We start from the raw sequence: 16,941 nt of genomic DNA, 5'->3' as shown, positions 1-16,941 counted from the left end.
CCACGAGAGCGATATTGCGCGCGACGGTGACGGGCGACGGCTTCGAGCGACAAAACGGGCCGTCGCTTGAACAGATTGCTCGGTGTTGTCGCTCGATCGCTCGTTCCTAGAAATCTAGAACTCGTCGCTCGCCACCCGGAAATGCTATGAACGACTAGCCAATAGTGCGAAGCCGATCTGGATGTACATAACTCAAATACTACTGTTTGTCGCACGGAACGAGCAAACTATTGAATTTTACGCGTGCAAGAATAAGAACCTAGTGCAAGACCTTCAGAAATGTTGTATGCTCCTTCTTCAGTAAAATACATCAACCTAAATTGATAAAGCATGCGTCACGCTAGTTTCGGCGCGTATATTGCTGCCCTCATACCGGGAACGGGAAGTCGTCGCTCAAAGCCGTCGCTCGCGTGGAGTTCGGCTTGCAGGCGACGAGTGAACGCGACAGTCATCGCCTCGCTTGTCGCGCTGTCGCTGTCGCGTGCAAGATGACTTGTAAGGGGTTTATACTTTACTCCCTACATGTACGAGCCGATTGCGAAGAGGCGGCCTCTCCAAGAAGCAAGAAATGCTGGTGCAAGCACTGCTTACCACGCGAACGAAGGCGAAGTGTTAGCATCTCCTTGTGTTGGAAATGTTCTTTGGCGAGTATGTTTTTTGCTAAACTGCATTCGGCGTTCCAGTGAGTACGTTTCCGGGCAAAGAACTGTAGTGTGATGTTCCTGCATGCCTCCTCGCAGAACGTAAGCGGTGATGCGATCTTCGGCATTTGTGCGCTGCCCCAAAGCTGTCGGCAATCTACACAGACGGTTTAAACGCGTGAAAAGTTTACCGGCTGTTGTAGCACGTGTAGTATAGAACCTTCATCAGCGCGCCATCCGCACGCTACTCGTAACCGGCGACTTCCGTCAGCTACGTGAGATGGTCGGTTTCTCTATGTGTGCGAGAGAAGGGGGAGCGCAGCGTCCTGACGTGAGCAGGCTTTCCAACACATGCAAACTTTACGCTTGCACTGCGTTATGGTAGCTGCATGCAGGCTCTTTCACAACACACGTGCGAATAGAAAATTCGCGGCGCTTGGCGATGAAACCTGCGTCATGGGTGGGAGATAAACATGCACCTTCCGTTCAGCGTGCTAATTATTTTTTTTTAAGGAGAACCCAAAGCACGCATTATTGATAAACTCCGGTAGTAATCGTCACGGAAGTGGTTAGAGCACAACGCTGTTGTTGTTAAGCGCTTGAAGTTGTTTCGCTTCACAGCAGCCTCCCACTTAGCTGAAAGCTTCTTGTCTTGCAGGAACTAGTGGAACATCGGAACATCGTCGCGGCCGCTGGCGTTCGTGCAAGCGTAGGCTGCACAGAACACCGGCATGATCGCCCTACAAGTTCAATTGATGCTGCGCACGTCAACTACCACTCCTATATACACACAAACAACGAAATGTAGGGTCGAGCGAAGTAGATTAGGACGGCACGCACGCAGAAATAAGCCCGGTCAGGCACGGTCGCGGCGACTGCGAAGGAGCGGAACACCAGTGCTGACGTCACTACGCCGCGGTTTCTGGTCTCCGCTCGCATCGTCAGCGTCAGCAGCAGCGCACGGCGCTCGACGGGGGGCGGAGCTACAGCGCAATTTTAACCGACGATTGCGTCGCTCCTAAGTGAAAAATCCCCCCCAAAATTTTACCTTCATGGTTTATAAGGTTCCCGCATCAGTATATGAGCGTCTTATTGAATTCGTCAGACTCTTCAGCTTCCCTTTAACAAGAGTGCAAAAACGAGCAAGGACAAAAGGGCCCGAAATGAAGTTCGAAGGAAAAGTTACTAATAACTAGACGGCCTTGCTGGCAAGCGTTAAGAAAGCAAATTTTTCGTACAGAACCAGTGGCGAAGGCGACATGGCTAAGTAGCTAGAATATGGCAGTGCTGCCTTAACAATCCGCGGGAGACAGAGCTGTAAAGATATTTGTGAAAACTCTACTGCTGTGAATTCTTTTGTAAGGAAAGAATCACAGTTCATTATCATCATCACCGTCAGCGTATTTTATGTCCACTGGAAGACGAAGGCCTCTCCTAGCGATCTCCAATTACCCTTGTCTTGCGCTAGCTCATTCCCACATGCGCCTGCTTTTTCTGATTGGATCACCCCACCTAATTTTCTGCCGTCTTTGAAAGCACTTGCCTTCCGTTGGCACCCATTCTGGGACGCTAATGGTCCAACGATTACCTACTCTACGCATTAGATGACTTGCCCAGCTACATTTTATTCTCTTAATGTCAACTAGAATATCGGCAATTCCCATTTGCTCTCTCATCCACGCCGCTATCCTCCTGTCTCTCGACGCTACGCCAATATTCTTAGTTCCATCCCTATTTGCGCGGTCTTTAACTTGTTCTCGAGCTTCTTTGTAAATCTCCAAGTTTCTGCCCCATATGTTAGCAACAGTACAATGCATTCATTGTGCAACTTTCTTTTCAAAAGTAGTGGGAACCTTCCAGTCAGGGTCTACCAATGTCAGCCGTACGCACTTCAACCCATTTTTTTTCTTCTCTAAATTTTATTCTTCGGTATCCCTGTTAGTAATTGACCTAAGTAAGCGTGCTCTTTCACAGACTCTAGAAGCTGTTGTCTTCTGCATATTAATCAACACCACTTTTACACTCTCTATGTTAACGTCCACAATAATTCGTTGTAACTCATCCCCAGTGGTGCCCAACAAGACGTCATCTGCAAACTGAAGTTTGCTGAGATATTCGCCGTTGATTCTCACTCTTATGCCTTCCCAGTTTAATAGCTAGAATAACAGTTCTGGCAGAGTTACTGATAATCACTTGTCAAAGAAAATTGTTGAAAAAGGCAAGCAGCAAAGAAGTGTGCCTGCGTTTTGCCTCTGCGTTTGCGGATTCTCAGGTTGTTTATATATGCAATTTCGGTCGAGTTTCTTTGGACATAAGCCTCAGGTTAGGAAACAGCCGTCCGTATTAAATTTTTATGCCGTTTGAGGCTCTTCTTTTTCCGATGAAGATGAAATAAGATGAGCATTAAATCAATAAGGGTTAATAGGCATCTAACAAAACATGCACCAACTGGTGCGGCAATTAGGGGAGTATTTTAATACGAGAACAGTGCTGAAATAATCTCTTGTCTTAAGAAACGTGGAACAAACAGGCGAAAATTGGAACCAAAGTGATATCTACACTGGTAACATCCTCGGTTGTGTAGCCCTGGTTGCGCTACTGGTAATGACAACTGCTTTAGAAATTGTACGGTTAATGCATGGTGCCTCTGCACAATCTACGTGGCTAACTTGATGAACCAGCTTTCACTAACTCCAAGTTGTCTATTTTTAAATGCAGTCAGATTATACAGCTTTCGTATGTTTGATAAAATTCGCTATTATATTTCTAGGCTTTTTTGTGTGGAACAAAAAAAAAAAAAAAACATGCGATTCCTTCCTCTTAACAAAAAGCTGCCCTCAACCGTCGTTATTGAAGAAAGAACACGATTAAATTGCAATCAGAAATTGTCCTATATAATGTTGGAAGAAGAAAAATCAGTTCATCACCATGGAAAAATCTGAGGAGATAGAGAGGCAGGTAGCTTTGATGGGGGGGGGGGGGGGGGGGGGGCAGAAATGTGGCTTAGAAGAACTTTCTGTGGGCCTAGTTGGTGCATTATTGATAAATATTTTTCAACGCACAAACAAGGAACACAGCACAAAAGGAAGGTCATTCAGAGGACATGCGCCTGTCCTGTGAATGACCTTCCTTTTGTGCTGTGTTCCTTGTTTGTGCTTTGAAAAATATTCGCACAAATGTCTACTTTGCTGCCTTTTTAAAAATTCCTCACCGGCTCATCTGTGCGGTATGTTGCGAGAGGAGATGGTATATAAGGGACGATAATTGTTATTGTTAGCTTAGAGCATAGGCCTTGCAGGCAAACAAAAATTAATGTCATGAAAAGGGTGAATGCAATAACAAAAACATCTATTAGTTACTATGCAACCGAGCAGCCGTGGTTGCTTAATGACAATGGCTTTGGGCTGAAAAGCTCGAGGTCGCGGGACCAGATCCTGGCCATGGCAACTGCCATGGCGGCTTCAAGAAAACGTGGTGCAGTTTCCCCGAGTCCTCCACTACGAGAAGCTTCATTATCAGGTCATGCCTTTGGCACGCAAAACCTCAAAATATTTTTAAATTATGCAACCTGTAACTGCACAGAACATTTTAATAAACTTTAGGTAATATGTGATATCACGCAATAACCATCTTAATAGCGTTCACTATGCAGTGTCATAGGTGTTCTTATTACGTTTCTGCGCGCAATATTGTCGCGGATGATCTGAATACTGCGCTCAGGAAATAATTTTAGTAACTGACTGCTCGGAGTAGCGCCTGCACAATAGTGAATGATGAGTGTGTATTCACAATAATTCGGGCACTGTAAGTGCAAGAATCGGGAGTATTATGAAAATCGAATTGGATAGAAATCGTAAGAACCAACCGTTGTTCCACAGGTAGCGCAGTAAGCTTTTGGCCAAGTTGATGCCGGCCTCGTATTTCTTGCCAGGAAGAAGGTTTCCAGCCTTCGCGTTGATGTGAAGGAGCTGCAACTTGCCGGCGAACTTGCCACCTTACGTTGACGAGAACAAGCAAATTCGGAAAGTTGCGTTTCCAGCGAGACATTTTACACTAAAAGATATCACGCATTCATGGTTAAAGCATATTTCTTACAAAAATTGTATGCGACTTAACAGACGCGTGAGTCTCCTTGGTGAAAAGGTTAACTAAAGTTAACGTTATTAGCATACTTTGGGAATTTCAAGCGCTTTTCGACGTGCTATGTCCGTTTAATACTTCTTTCACGTCAACGTCGGCCGCTGGTCTTGTGCGCCAAGTAAACAACCTCGGCTTCTGAACATCTACAGCAGGGCATATACTACTGTGCATGTGCCCCTACAATCTGTGCTATCAGCTATGCGTCGTGGGGCCATACGAAAAGCTCGTATTCGATATTATATACCTACTCCACACACGACATGAGAAAGGACACCATGTGACGTTTCAGTGGCTTCCAAGTCACTGCAGCGTCATAGGAAACGAAGACGCCGATAATGCCGCTCGGGCTGCTCTTGAAGACACACACGAAGAGGCCATACCACTTTTACAGTCCGACGCAGCCAGTAGACTTCGAATGTTTGCACAGAAGATCTTTCTATGGTGCACACCAAACAGCCAGACCAACCGGAGCAATCGTCAATACCACCAGCCCTCTTTGATGCATCTTTGTATACCAACTGGACTCCGCCGAAGAGAGGCCACTCTGCTTTATCGCCTATGGCTAGAGGTGGCATTCACGAAATCTTACTCATTTCGCACTCGAATGACCGACAACGCTCTCTGCAATGCCTGTCTTTGCGAGGAGACGCTAGAACACATTCTGTGTGACAGTCCTGAATATAATGTTTAGAGACAGTCCCTGGCGTGCGTTCTAGCGCACCTTGACAGTATACCATTGTCAGTTGAAACGATTTTCACATGTCGCCGACAGAAGACATCGCAGCTGAACGCGACAAAGGGACTACTTCGGTTTTAGAAAGAGACGGGCTTGGACAAGTGGCTGCGACAGTGATGTGACGTACCATGCAAGAGTGACGGGCTGTAACTGACGATGTGTGTGCTGTGCTATGTACTATCTCTCTCTTCTCCCCATCTTTCATCCCCCCCATCCCACTCCCATCTGTAGGATAGCAAACCGGTTGAGCTAAACTGGTTAACATTCCTGCCTTTCGTTCTCTACTTTTTCCTTCCTTCCTTCCGAATATACAAATTGAGCCACGGGTTACCTGAAACTAGACGTGTGCCATTTGGATTGTGCACGAATAGACAACTAGGGACACTGGGTATGTGCGGCTGTCATGTCCCATTGGGTATCTGTAACGGGACATGTGACGCTGACACGCCAACATTTTTGGCCACTCCTTGAGAATGGCTAGGTTTGACTGGGTAGGTGCCCGAATAGACGAGCAGAAGGAGGTGCGTGATGCGAAGAAGTCAGCAACAGAAAATTGAAGAAATCAGTTAAAGAGAATTTAAAGAAGGCACCAATAGCAGCCGGCTGCCGAGAAATAAGCGAACAGAATGGGATGAGCCTGTGCATTTAGCCAGGACTGTCGACCTACAAACAAGTGAACAAGATGTTCGTAAGAAAAGAGTGGGGCAGTCGCCTACACCTGAGTGAGGAATTTGGAAATGCGGTGTGTCGCTAACTTGCGTTATTGCTTATTGTATGACCATCGAAGTTCATCGTGTGATGGGTGCGGCCGCATACTTTCTCGCTTACTATGTGCATTTGCATCTCTATTATTGCAATAGCAGATGCATACACAGCCTAGGCAAATTTTCGCTGTCGTCATCACCGTGGCTATCAGCCTGATGTTCCTTATATATAAAAATATCAAAAGTGACTCTATATATAGTTTCTTCTGTGCTTCAATGCATAAAACATCGGTTTCTTAACAAACTAACTGGAGCGCCAATGCATTTCGTCTGGTACTTTGCAAATTATTATCTCGGAACTGCTGCTGTCCCGAGAATTCGTTCGAAGTGGATACGCCATGCGCACTCAGTGACTATAATTGGTAGATTTAAATATGTGGCGTACCGTAAATAATTAAAATGTTAATTAGCGTAATTACATTAATTATTCAATTGAACATTTCGATGTCTCGAACTAAGGGTCGCCTAGTTGAGTAACTTAGGCCATGAATTAGAATTGTGCTATCTGCAAGAGGCTATCATTAAAAAATTAGGTGCAGCTGCCCATGGTATAGTTTGCTTACATACATATATATATATATATATATATATATATATAGATATATATATATGAACAAGAAGAAAGGGGTTAACCGAGGGACCCCATTTTTAATAATCATAAGAAGCCGATAACCAACCATTGACACCAAGGACAACATAGGGGAAATTACTTGTACTTACTAAGTCAACTGAAGAAATGATAAATTAATGCAAATGCAAATGGATGAAACACAACTTCCCGCAGGTAGGGAAAGATTCTACGTCTACTCATTACGAGTGCGATGCTCTGCCAATTGGGCTACCGCAGCGCCGTTCTCCTATGAACTTTCTTGGTGATTTATGTTTTTACTACTTTAACTAACCCTGGGAGTGTTAGCCAGCGCCACTACTTACAAACCTTCGTGGCGGATGTGGAACATCTTTTCTGCTGCAGGGCGGCCACGGCGGCCGCATTTCTATGGGGGCGAAATGCAAAAACAACCGTGTACTTAGATTTAGGTGCACGTTAAAGAACCCCAGGTGGTCAAAATTTCTGGAGTCCTCCACTACGGCGTGCCTCATAATCAGAAAGTGGTTTTGGCACGTAAAACCCCCCAATCTTTTTTCTGCTGCAGGCGTCACGCGCACGTGATTTTTTTTGGTTGAAGGCAACTGGTAAATAAACCCACACGTACTCTCTGAAGGCATCCACGTTGCCAGATTCTAGACACTCGTTATGTAATGCACGAGAAGAAGGGGGTTAACCGAAACCCCATTTTTATTAATCATATCATAAGAAGCCAACAAACAATGACACCAAGGACCACATAGGGGAAATTAGTTGTATTTACTAATTGAATTAAAGAAATGATAAATTAAGGGAAATGAAAGTGGAAAGTGGCCCCTAGGTTAAGCCCTTCCTTCTTGTTCCCTACATAATGACGGTTTCAAATACGGCAACAATGGTGCCTTCAGGATGCCTTCAGGAACAACACTGTTTATAAAGCATCATGGAGTGTTTAACCGTCTTTATAAAACAGGCAGATAATTGTGAAAACACTATTATAGAGACGAAAAAAAAGCAAAAATACTGAGAAAATGAAACCAACGTTATTTCAGTTATCACAAAACATTATAACACTGACAACGAGCATGCTCGGACAAGTGGTTGCTAAGATTGTTCGTGTCTACTCCGTACGGAAAAACAGGATACCTATAACTGAATCTATAGGAGCGAAAAGGCGTTCTTGCTTAGGTCGTGCCTCTAATTTGTAGAATAAGCGGAAGTGAAACCTATTCACTAATGTCAACTTTATAGCCTCCTTTAAATAATTGATGTGAAAACTTCAGTCTTGATGAATGGTTTCTTTTGGATAAGTAAGCTGGATTACCAAATATTTGAAGTTCAGTAATTGGGCTGGGTCTGACATCCGTATGAATGAACTGTACGGCCCCTTTCTGGCCTTTCTGAAGTTTCCGAAAACTAGCTTTTGCACACGGGTCCCATATAACAGCGTAGTATAAGATTGCGAGGAAAATGGACTTGTATACCAATCTTCGCAAAGCGGGCGGTATCTAGAGTCCGGGCTCTTATCAAGGAAAATAAATTACGGTAGGCGTTAGCTGTAACATGTTCAATATACGTATTCGAACTGAGACTACTGGAAACCGACCACCCGAGACATTTGTAATAGGACATTTCAGACATTTGCACTACGGAGAGGGTCTCGGCGCTGGTCGTCAGTCTCTGGTTCGTGTCCTATTCCGTGACGTCGTGCTCGCCGTACAATCACGTCCGGCTCACCCCGTTAAGGAAACCAAGGTTTGGTCCACCACAACAAATCCAGCGAGCGAAAGGCCCGAGAACCGTTGGGACCGGTGGAACGATTATGATGCTGATGATGTTGAAGCCTCAATTAATGACACAGAGCCACTGGGGAGGATAGGCCACAAACCGGAAAGTAATACAATTGAAAATGGAATAAATTACTTAATAAACAAATAGGTAATACAAAGGGAAATAAATGAATAATCGAAGATGAGAAATAAACTGAAAATAAATAATATATCGTATAATAGAGCAGTCAGCCCTGTCCAGATAGGAATAAGCCGAAGAAACTTTCTTTTTTATTTCACTTCTGACCTTGCAGCTCGCAGCACGGGGCACACGCCCCAGAGCGCGCCATGTATAAAAGGCGGCCGAGGAGGAGGATTACTTATTTATTAAATGGCTGATAGAATGAGCCATTCCATTTGGTTGCTTCCTTACGGCAGTATGAGCCATTGCTGGTGATGACGGCAGCTTGTTGTGAGCTTGTTTTTTATTGAAACGTACGCTGTTCTGTACGTTTTATGCGTAATTCCAATGAATGTATCTATTGTTCGCTTAACTTTGCCGAGCGCTTGTAGCCTATGCATTACGACGCGGATGATCCATTGCCTTTGTGCTTGTTTAGGGGGTATGAGCCATTGCTGTTGATCATAGTTTTTGTTCACGGACGGACACTTAAGATGGCGACCACAGAGAGGCTAACAGCTTCGTTGTAAGATGTCTCGTAGCAGGCTGATTATGCAAGGCTCACTTGCAAAATAGAAACATTAATCGTTTTACTACACTTTGTGATACTGAACAATAAGTCACTTTGTCTGTGTAAATCTGTCGTGTGGATTGCTACTTATCTAAAATACTAATGAAACATCACTGAGCTGAACGTGGTTTAGGATTTTGCAATATGCATTCATGGGATTTCGCTGCCTCATATGTACCAGTCCTTGCCTATTACACCTTTTTACTTTTAGTGTTGTAGTATTACGTATTTTCGAGACTTCAAATATAGGAATGACATTATTAAGTTACACAGAATACAGAAGGTGGTACTATCCGATTTATGTAAACCCGCATTCCCCTCAGTTTGACTCAGAAATCATACACGTTCGCTAAAATGTTTGTGTCATCTGGTAACTGCTTATTATAGTACTGAAGGTTTGAAATTCTTCACTTATAGAATAGGTCCCCACCCCAACGAAAACAGAATAATATATCTATGACCCCCAAAAACGACTTTGATTTTCTGTTTTCGCGGAATATGACGGTGAGGAAATTAAAGAAAGCTTCTGCTCAGAGGATCCTATTAAAATGGTTGGAAACATTAAAAGTGTTTTTATCTGCGACTACTAACCGAATTTTAGGAAAGTTTGTAGCATTTAAAGAAAAACGAGTTAAAGTGTAGTGGTCGCAGGAGGCAGATCTTTATTTTGGTGCACCGTTGTTTCTATATTGTTAAAGATTGCAAGATTCTAAGAAATGACACCATGAAATGTACAGATTTGTAACTCAGCAATAAAAATTATTATAACAATTCGGTTAACTGCACGTAATAGTGCCTCTAAAGCGGACAAAAACTGATTTACCACTCAAACCGCATTGTAAAGCGAATAATTTGTGTGTAGAACTATTGTAAAATCGTTGTAAACACCGTAACAACGAAACGGAAGCTGTAAATTCAAATATCAAATTTGTCCGTCTAAGTTGCGCTAACAAGTTCAGTTTATATAACTGCGATATCTCCTTCTGGCGCAGAGTTAGGATTTGTTAAATCAGTGCTTAACTTTTTTTAAACTTACCAAAGTTCGGAAATTCTCGTGACAACGTCGAAGCTCTAAACAAAAATTCGGCCTCCTACAATGTCTAATATTCAACTTTCTCTCTCAACTGCAACCAGCTTCATTATTATCGGTTCGGTGGTTTTCCCATACAAGTACTTTTGCGTTTTACATGTATTTGATCAGGCCGCTTTGGAGTTAGTCCTGAGCTAAAGCGTGCTTATAACTTTACTGACGGCATCTTCTTGTAGCCCCTTTAGGGTGGTGATATGTGCATTTTTCTCTACGAATCAACTTAATGCTCAAGTATGCTCTTCCTCAAATTTTGTCCTCTGTGTTAAATCTGTGTGAATTTAATTTGATTAACTTTCGTAGAAATTGCTCAGTGAGGCTGGACGTCGCACAAGAACCATCGATTTACCTCCGACGATTGTACTGCCTAACTTACAATATCGGGTTATAGGATCGCTGAAAGGGAATATGCTGTTATATCACTTAGTACATGAGAGGACGTGAACTTTTAATTAGGCAAAATTGACACTGTCAGAAACTGAGCCCAAGGTTTGGACTTAACACATTTTCTCCATATTGTAAAATATATGAGAACTTGTTGATGGGCGAGTTGGTTGGGATCTAATGAATACACTGTTGCGCCAAAAAAGAAAATAAAGATTTGGGGGGGTGAGTACGAAACGACAGATTAAGCGCTTGATCTGTGGTTTCATACTCTCCCTCCCAAGTCTTTATTCTCCTTGTTGGCGCAACAATGCATTCATTGTAAAATATATTTCCCGGTACATATATCCTACCGCACTGAAGCACTTGTCTATGACCTATAGGTCTTAAGTTCAAAATGCAAAATCTTGGACATCCTAGAATACAGCGACAAAGTCACTGTTACGCGGGCTTTCGGAAAACGGACGCCCGACAAAGCGTTTGCACTATCGCCCGTTTGTGCTTCAGGACAACTACGCGAGGCTTCAAAAGATAAGCGTGGTGCGAGAAGTCTGGGAGCTTGGTTCACCAAGCGTCCCGACAGACCTCAGGCACAAACTTTATTGTTATAATATAGTACGGGATCTAGGTATATGACCTGATGCTCCTTATTGTCTGTAGCGCCTGCTTTCAAATGTTTTCCATAGCCATTTCGGAAACGTTTTTGTTTCTCCAAGAGACGTCCTTGCTGCGGTAGCACGCTACACGCGAAATTTGCATTAGTATGCCATCTAAGTGATGAAGCTTTACGCATCCCCGTATTCTAGAATGTTCCTCCACTGAGAGCTCCGCGTCATCTCAACGATCAGAACGATGTTTATTGACATATGCATTGAAACGAGGTGGCGACCCAGCCTAATTTATTCATTGAGGTTTCACTGCATTTATAGCCATCAACTCTATTTGCATATTTGATCTCGTTTTGAACTTTCGTATTTAAAACATGTATTCACATATTGTATCGTTACCTACGCTTCCGATGACTCCGGTTCTATCAATCTCTTCCCGGGTTTTTTTTTTTTTTTTGACGAATACTCTAAACGTCTTAGTTATCTCGACTGCTGGCCAATTATTCTGCTCAAGAAATTGGACGGCGCCGCCACCCATCGATAGAGGTGGTGACTGTTCTAAATTGCCAATAAGCGGTAATTCTTGGAAGTGTAATGTATTCATTGGTCAAGGGGCGGCGCTATGGTCAACTCTGTGATGTTGTTTCGAGCTTCGAATCGAGGACCATGTCATAATGGGGCGGGGGAGGCAGGGTAAAGTCTGCCTTTTTACGCTGATTCGCCAAAATAGTACGTGGAGATAGGTTTCGCACAGTCAGTCACTTTCTTTGTTTCTTGAACTGACCTTCATTGACCACGTCCCTCAGGTAGGACAGGTACTCGGGAACTTCCGCTGATTTTAGGCAGTCGCGACCGCAGTCGCAAAGCGCGCCATGATAGAAATCCAGCGCCGTTCCGTCGGAGGCAAATCTGAGGTCAGCCCCGATGGCGTTTGCACCCTGCGCCACAAAGTTGTCCACGTCTGCCAGGCTGTTCGCCATGTTTCCGAATAAGTAGAAGGGCCGATGGCTTGTCGAGGTTGATCCCTGCTAGAGACGAAAGCAGCGGCGAAATTTTTGTTATTTATACATTTGGGCCTCATATCCACAAACGGGGCGACGACTACGATTGTTTGCTCGGTGCTGTATAATATCGTGAAACTGCTGTGTCTACATCCACATCTCCTCCGCATATCTTACCGATAAAATGGTCACTTCCTCAACGAAATAGAAGTATGGAAAATTCTGTAAGCAGATTTTCTTAAACATTTAGGTTGCCCCAACTGAGACGGCCGCTTTCCCACCAGCAGTATTGTAAAGCTGAAACGCGCATTTTGAAAGCTTGGAAGGCGCGGGGAAAAATAGTGACAGAAATGATTTCCAGAACCTATTACGCTCCTAGCCCAAGGTCCACAATCTTGGTTAGGTCAGAGAAAATATCAGTTCTCCAGCAGCGCACAAATTAACAAATACAACAGGAGGCGGTTAGGACAAGCGCTGGTCTAACAATTGAGAATTGTATTTGGAAACAACGTGCTATATAAATGTTGAAAAGGAAAAGATCAGGATCACGTGTGCGTGCTCGACACGGCGAATCAGTAAAAGTGATCTCGTCGTTCGATAAGAAACGAAAGGTTGACCAACACACATCTTGTATAACTCTTGATGATGTATGCCTTTTTGCTTTCACGTTCGCGCTTACAGCAGTGCTTCAAAAGGCCAATATATCCGTTAAAGAAGCGTACTTTAAAGTTTTGGATATCGTCGGTTAGCCTGCTTGGTAAGGACTATGAACAATTATTCTACCCACATAGCTAAAATTCAAAGATGCCGGTGTAATCAGAATGAGTCATAGTACACTAATGCTAGAAGACAAACTACAACAGCTATCAAATTTGTGTTGTAGTCATAACGGGTCCACAAAAAGTACACCCAAAAAGAATTGCATGCCTTATTTACCTGTTTGTGAATCGCTGATTCATAAAATAGCATTATGAACTAGGATGCTACATCACATACAAATTATAAACCACTTTAAGGAAAACAGCTGAGGCAACTTATAACGTTCTTTCTTTTTGTTTGTTTACTTATATGATATACAGGGTTAACTGACATTTATCTGTGAAAATTTATTCCCTGTTTGTGAAGGTTTTGTAGAATTCGTTGGTCTACTGTAGGTCCTTAGCTAATTATGGGGGATGAGCCAATAATAATAATAATAATAATAATAATAATAATAATAATAATAATAATAATAATAATAATAATAATAATAATTTATGTTCACTGCAGGACAAAGGCGTCTCCCTGCGATCTCCAATATTGCTTACTTTTTTTTAAAAATATTTTAATGCAGAAAAGTTATTTCGATTTCTGTGCGGTTTGCTTGCCAGAAATATTTTCGAACTAAATCGTCAAATTTTTTAAATGAAAAAAGAAAAAAATCTCAAATTAAAAAACAAGAAAGAGACTATGTCACCTATCGATGACGGCTACTATATTCTCGCAATCGCAGTAACACTGAGAATATTACTGTAAGAAGTAATGTTATACGCATACGGCCTATGCCCACTAAGACATACCGAAACAAAAGGCGCGGAGAGGTTGTGTCATGGCCCTCCCTATCTGCGTCCCAACAGACACGCGTCCGCTGAGCTCCAAAGCATTGTCTGTTTATTGATTTTATTTCTGGGAGCCCAGTAGCCAGTTGAGTGATTTTCTCAGCTTTTCTTTTGCCAGTCTTCATTTTATTTACGACAAAAATGTAGCAGATACTGCAGGTATTGATCATTTAATGTCCTCCGTGTTTAGCAGGGTGCTGCCACAAGAATGGAGAAAGCGGAGTGCTTCATAACAAACTTTCATGATTATGACAACTGTTCCTTGACAAGTGCAGCTTCAATTCAGTGCACAGCTACTGCCCTCATTTGACCCTGAAAGCTCTTGGTGGCAGGTTATTAGTATTTCTTTCTTGCTGAGATATTTCCGGACAATGGCAAATAAGAGCAGTGACTATTTCGGCGGACAGCAGCACTGCTACGCACTATGCTGGAAAGTATTCAGAAGCAAGCGCAAGTTTTTTGCATGCGTTTATAGAATACATATTATTGTTTGTTCAGTTTTGATTAACAAGTGTTGCTGTTTAAAAAAAAAGAAATGCGAACAAAGCAAGATGCAAACTGATTTAATGTGAAATCTGTGAGAAAGTTTAGTTATAGCTTTGCGAAAGTTATATTCACTCACAGGTGCAGACGAAAATGCAACATTCCACTAATTTATGTATTTGCATACTGTGAGTAGATTATGAAGTAAAAAAATACTTGCCGAGTCTCTTTTTTATTTTCGGTATCAGTTACATAACGCTGTAAATTTACTAACCGCGTGCGATACCTCAATAATTAAACGACAACAAAAGTTCGTCAGTTCTCACTCCTATCACGCCTATTTCTGTTACTATACTGTGTTACAGTCATCTTCGTATGCGAGACATGTTTCAAACACGATAAAAGCCGATGCAATTCACAACTTACCGTCCTGAAGAACAGAATACATACAAGGTGTTCTTTTGAAAACTAAGGACTTTTCATCAAAAGGCTATGGTATTATCGACGTCGCGTTTTAGAAGATGCGGTTTTCGGCGAGTCGGACATAGGTTGCTGCTAATAATGACAGTATCAGAAAAATAGGAAGAAACAAAATTGAACCTTGAAGGCCGTAGTGCTATACAGAGAATTGGGAAGCAGTCACATTTCGATGCCACTGCTTCTTCTTTGCTTCTTGAAAGCAATACCTATTTGAAGAAATTCGTCATCGGATTTCTACGCTTAATTCAAGCAGTATCGTAACCGACTACACCGTGAGCGCAGGGAAGGCGGTCCCGGGAACATGTGTGACTGAAACGCCACTTGAGGAAAAGTGCGATGAAGTTTCAAACGGAACGCCACGGTCAGTCGCGGCATAGACTGATACGGCGCGTTTTGCCGAGCAAGCATTTGCGGCGACTCGCTGTATCAGTACCTGTAGCCACTCGTCATCGTTTAAACTTCGTCTGACACTTAGTCACGCGAGAGAAGGGGAACCGAGGGGCTTGGTTTTGTTAATCATGATCACATAAATCCCAACATAAATCCCTACAGACAATGCAGCCAAGAAAGCATCGAGAAATTAGCTGTAGTCGAAATTGAAATGTGAGAAAATAATGGGGAAAAGGGAAATGAAAGTTGACGAAAAGATACATTGCCACCGGTGGAAGCCAAACCCACTACCTCCGGATTATGGCGGTGTTTTTTTTTTTCTTACATGGCTGCAGCGTGTGCTCTGTTTCGGTATTGCTTGGGTTGAGTGTTGAAATTTATTTATCAATATGTTGAACTAGGCCTTGATTTTCAAGGTTTGTCAAAAGAGCTGTGCGAGAAACGCGACTGCCTTCTAATTTGCCATATGAACAGTTTGCGGCACGGCTCTAATAAAAACGTTTATAGAAAATCATTCGGGAAATATTTTTTCCAACACTCACGCTGTTGACGCAAAATTTGTCCACCTCGCCGAAGAACTTATCACCAACACTCAAATAGCCTTTAATAAAATACATGTATGTTCTAAAAAAACATCTGGTGTATTTAATATCCCCCACTTCCTTCCGCGGTACAACCGAAGAACCAGTGTGAAAAATACTTGCAGCACAAATCGACAGCATGAACAGGCATGTCGCTTCGAGAAGCATGATCCGGACTCCTTCTTTCAGTAACCAAGCCCTGAAATTCTCTGAAAAAGAATAAAGGATAAAAATATTTATTACACGTTAAGCCATTCATTAGTCACGATGCACCAGCAGCCATCCACATGTTGTATGTACTGGCCGCTCGAGCACATTCCATTTTGTTAAGCCCCCAATTCCAAATTTCGGCATGAGAATGGAAACACTTCGCAGGAAATTACGTATATGGCGGTGTCTCACCGTGGATGCGTGATGGAATATTGTGGCGATTCCTTCTAACCTTGAAGAAGCCGATCAGCAGGGAAAAATAGGAAGGCGGTAAGTACTGGCGTAATAGCTACGGGATTGTTTCCGAAGTATTCAGAGAATACTCATCACAATAGAACGGTCTGTATTTGTTTTTGCGAGCAGTGCTCAAAAGGTACATCGTGCGAGGTCACATGTGGTTGCTAAATTTGAGGTTTGATAAATCCCTGGGTAACAAGCTCTTCGAATACACGTGTCGTTTAAAACATTTACTGCCATTATTTTTACAAAACTGGTATGTTAGCTAAGCGAGTGATTCTGGCACTTGCTTCGGTGTGCATTTTTTAGGAGTGAGTAAATACATAAATAAAGCAAGGTTTCTTGAACACCTGTTTTTTTTCATTTAATTTATAGATATGACATGTGCGTTATTAACATTCCTGTCTTTCGTTCCCTTACGCCGATTTCGCTTCTACATATTACTAATTATTTTTGATACGCGATGTTCTACATAATTACATAATTCTCTTGCA

General features: G+C 42.7%; 1 protein-coding gene across 1 annotated transcript in view; it reads right to left on the bottom strand.

Annotated features, from left to right (window-relative positions):
- Positions 1 to 16,941, bottom strand: part of LOC126527925 (dermonecrotic toxin StSicTox-betaIC1-like) — a 75,402-nt gene that overhangs the window by 12,458 nt on the left and 46,003 nt on the right. The window contains exons 2-3 of the mRNA XM_072284592.1: positions 12,252 to 12,492; positions 4,507 to 4,635 (exon numbers count right to left, since the gene is read on the bottom strand). Coding sequence (XP_072140693.1) covers positions 4,507 to 4,635; positions 12,252 to 12,492 — 370 coding nt within the window. The remainder of the gene's footprint in view (positions 1 to 4,506; positions 4,636 to 12,251; positions 12,493 to 16,941) is intronic.

The sequence above is a fragment of the Dermacentor andersoni genome, chromosome 9, assembly GCF_023375885.2.
Source record: "Dermacentor andersoni chromosome 9, qqDerAnde1_hic_scaffold, whole genome shotgun sequence".
Lineage (NCBI taxonomy): Eukaryota > Metazoa > Arthropoda > Arachnida > Ixodida > Ixodidae > Dermacentor > Dermacentor andersoni.
Note: the sequence above shows the minus strand (reverse complement) of the source record. Positions and strands in the feature narration are given on the sequence as shown.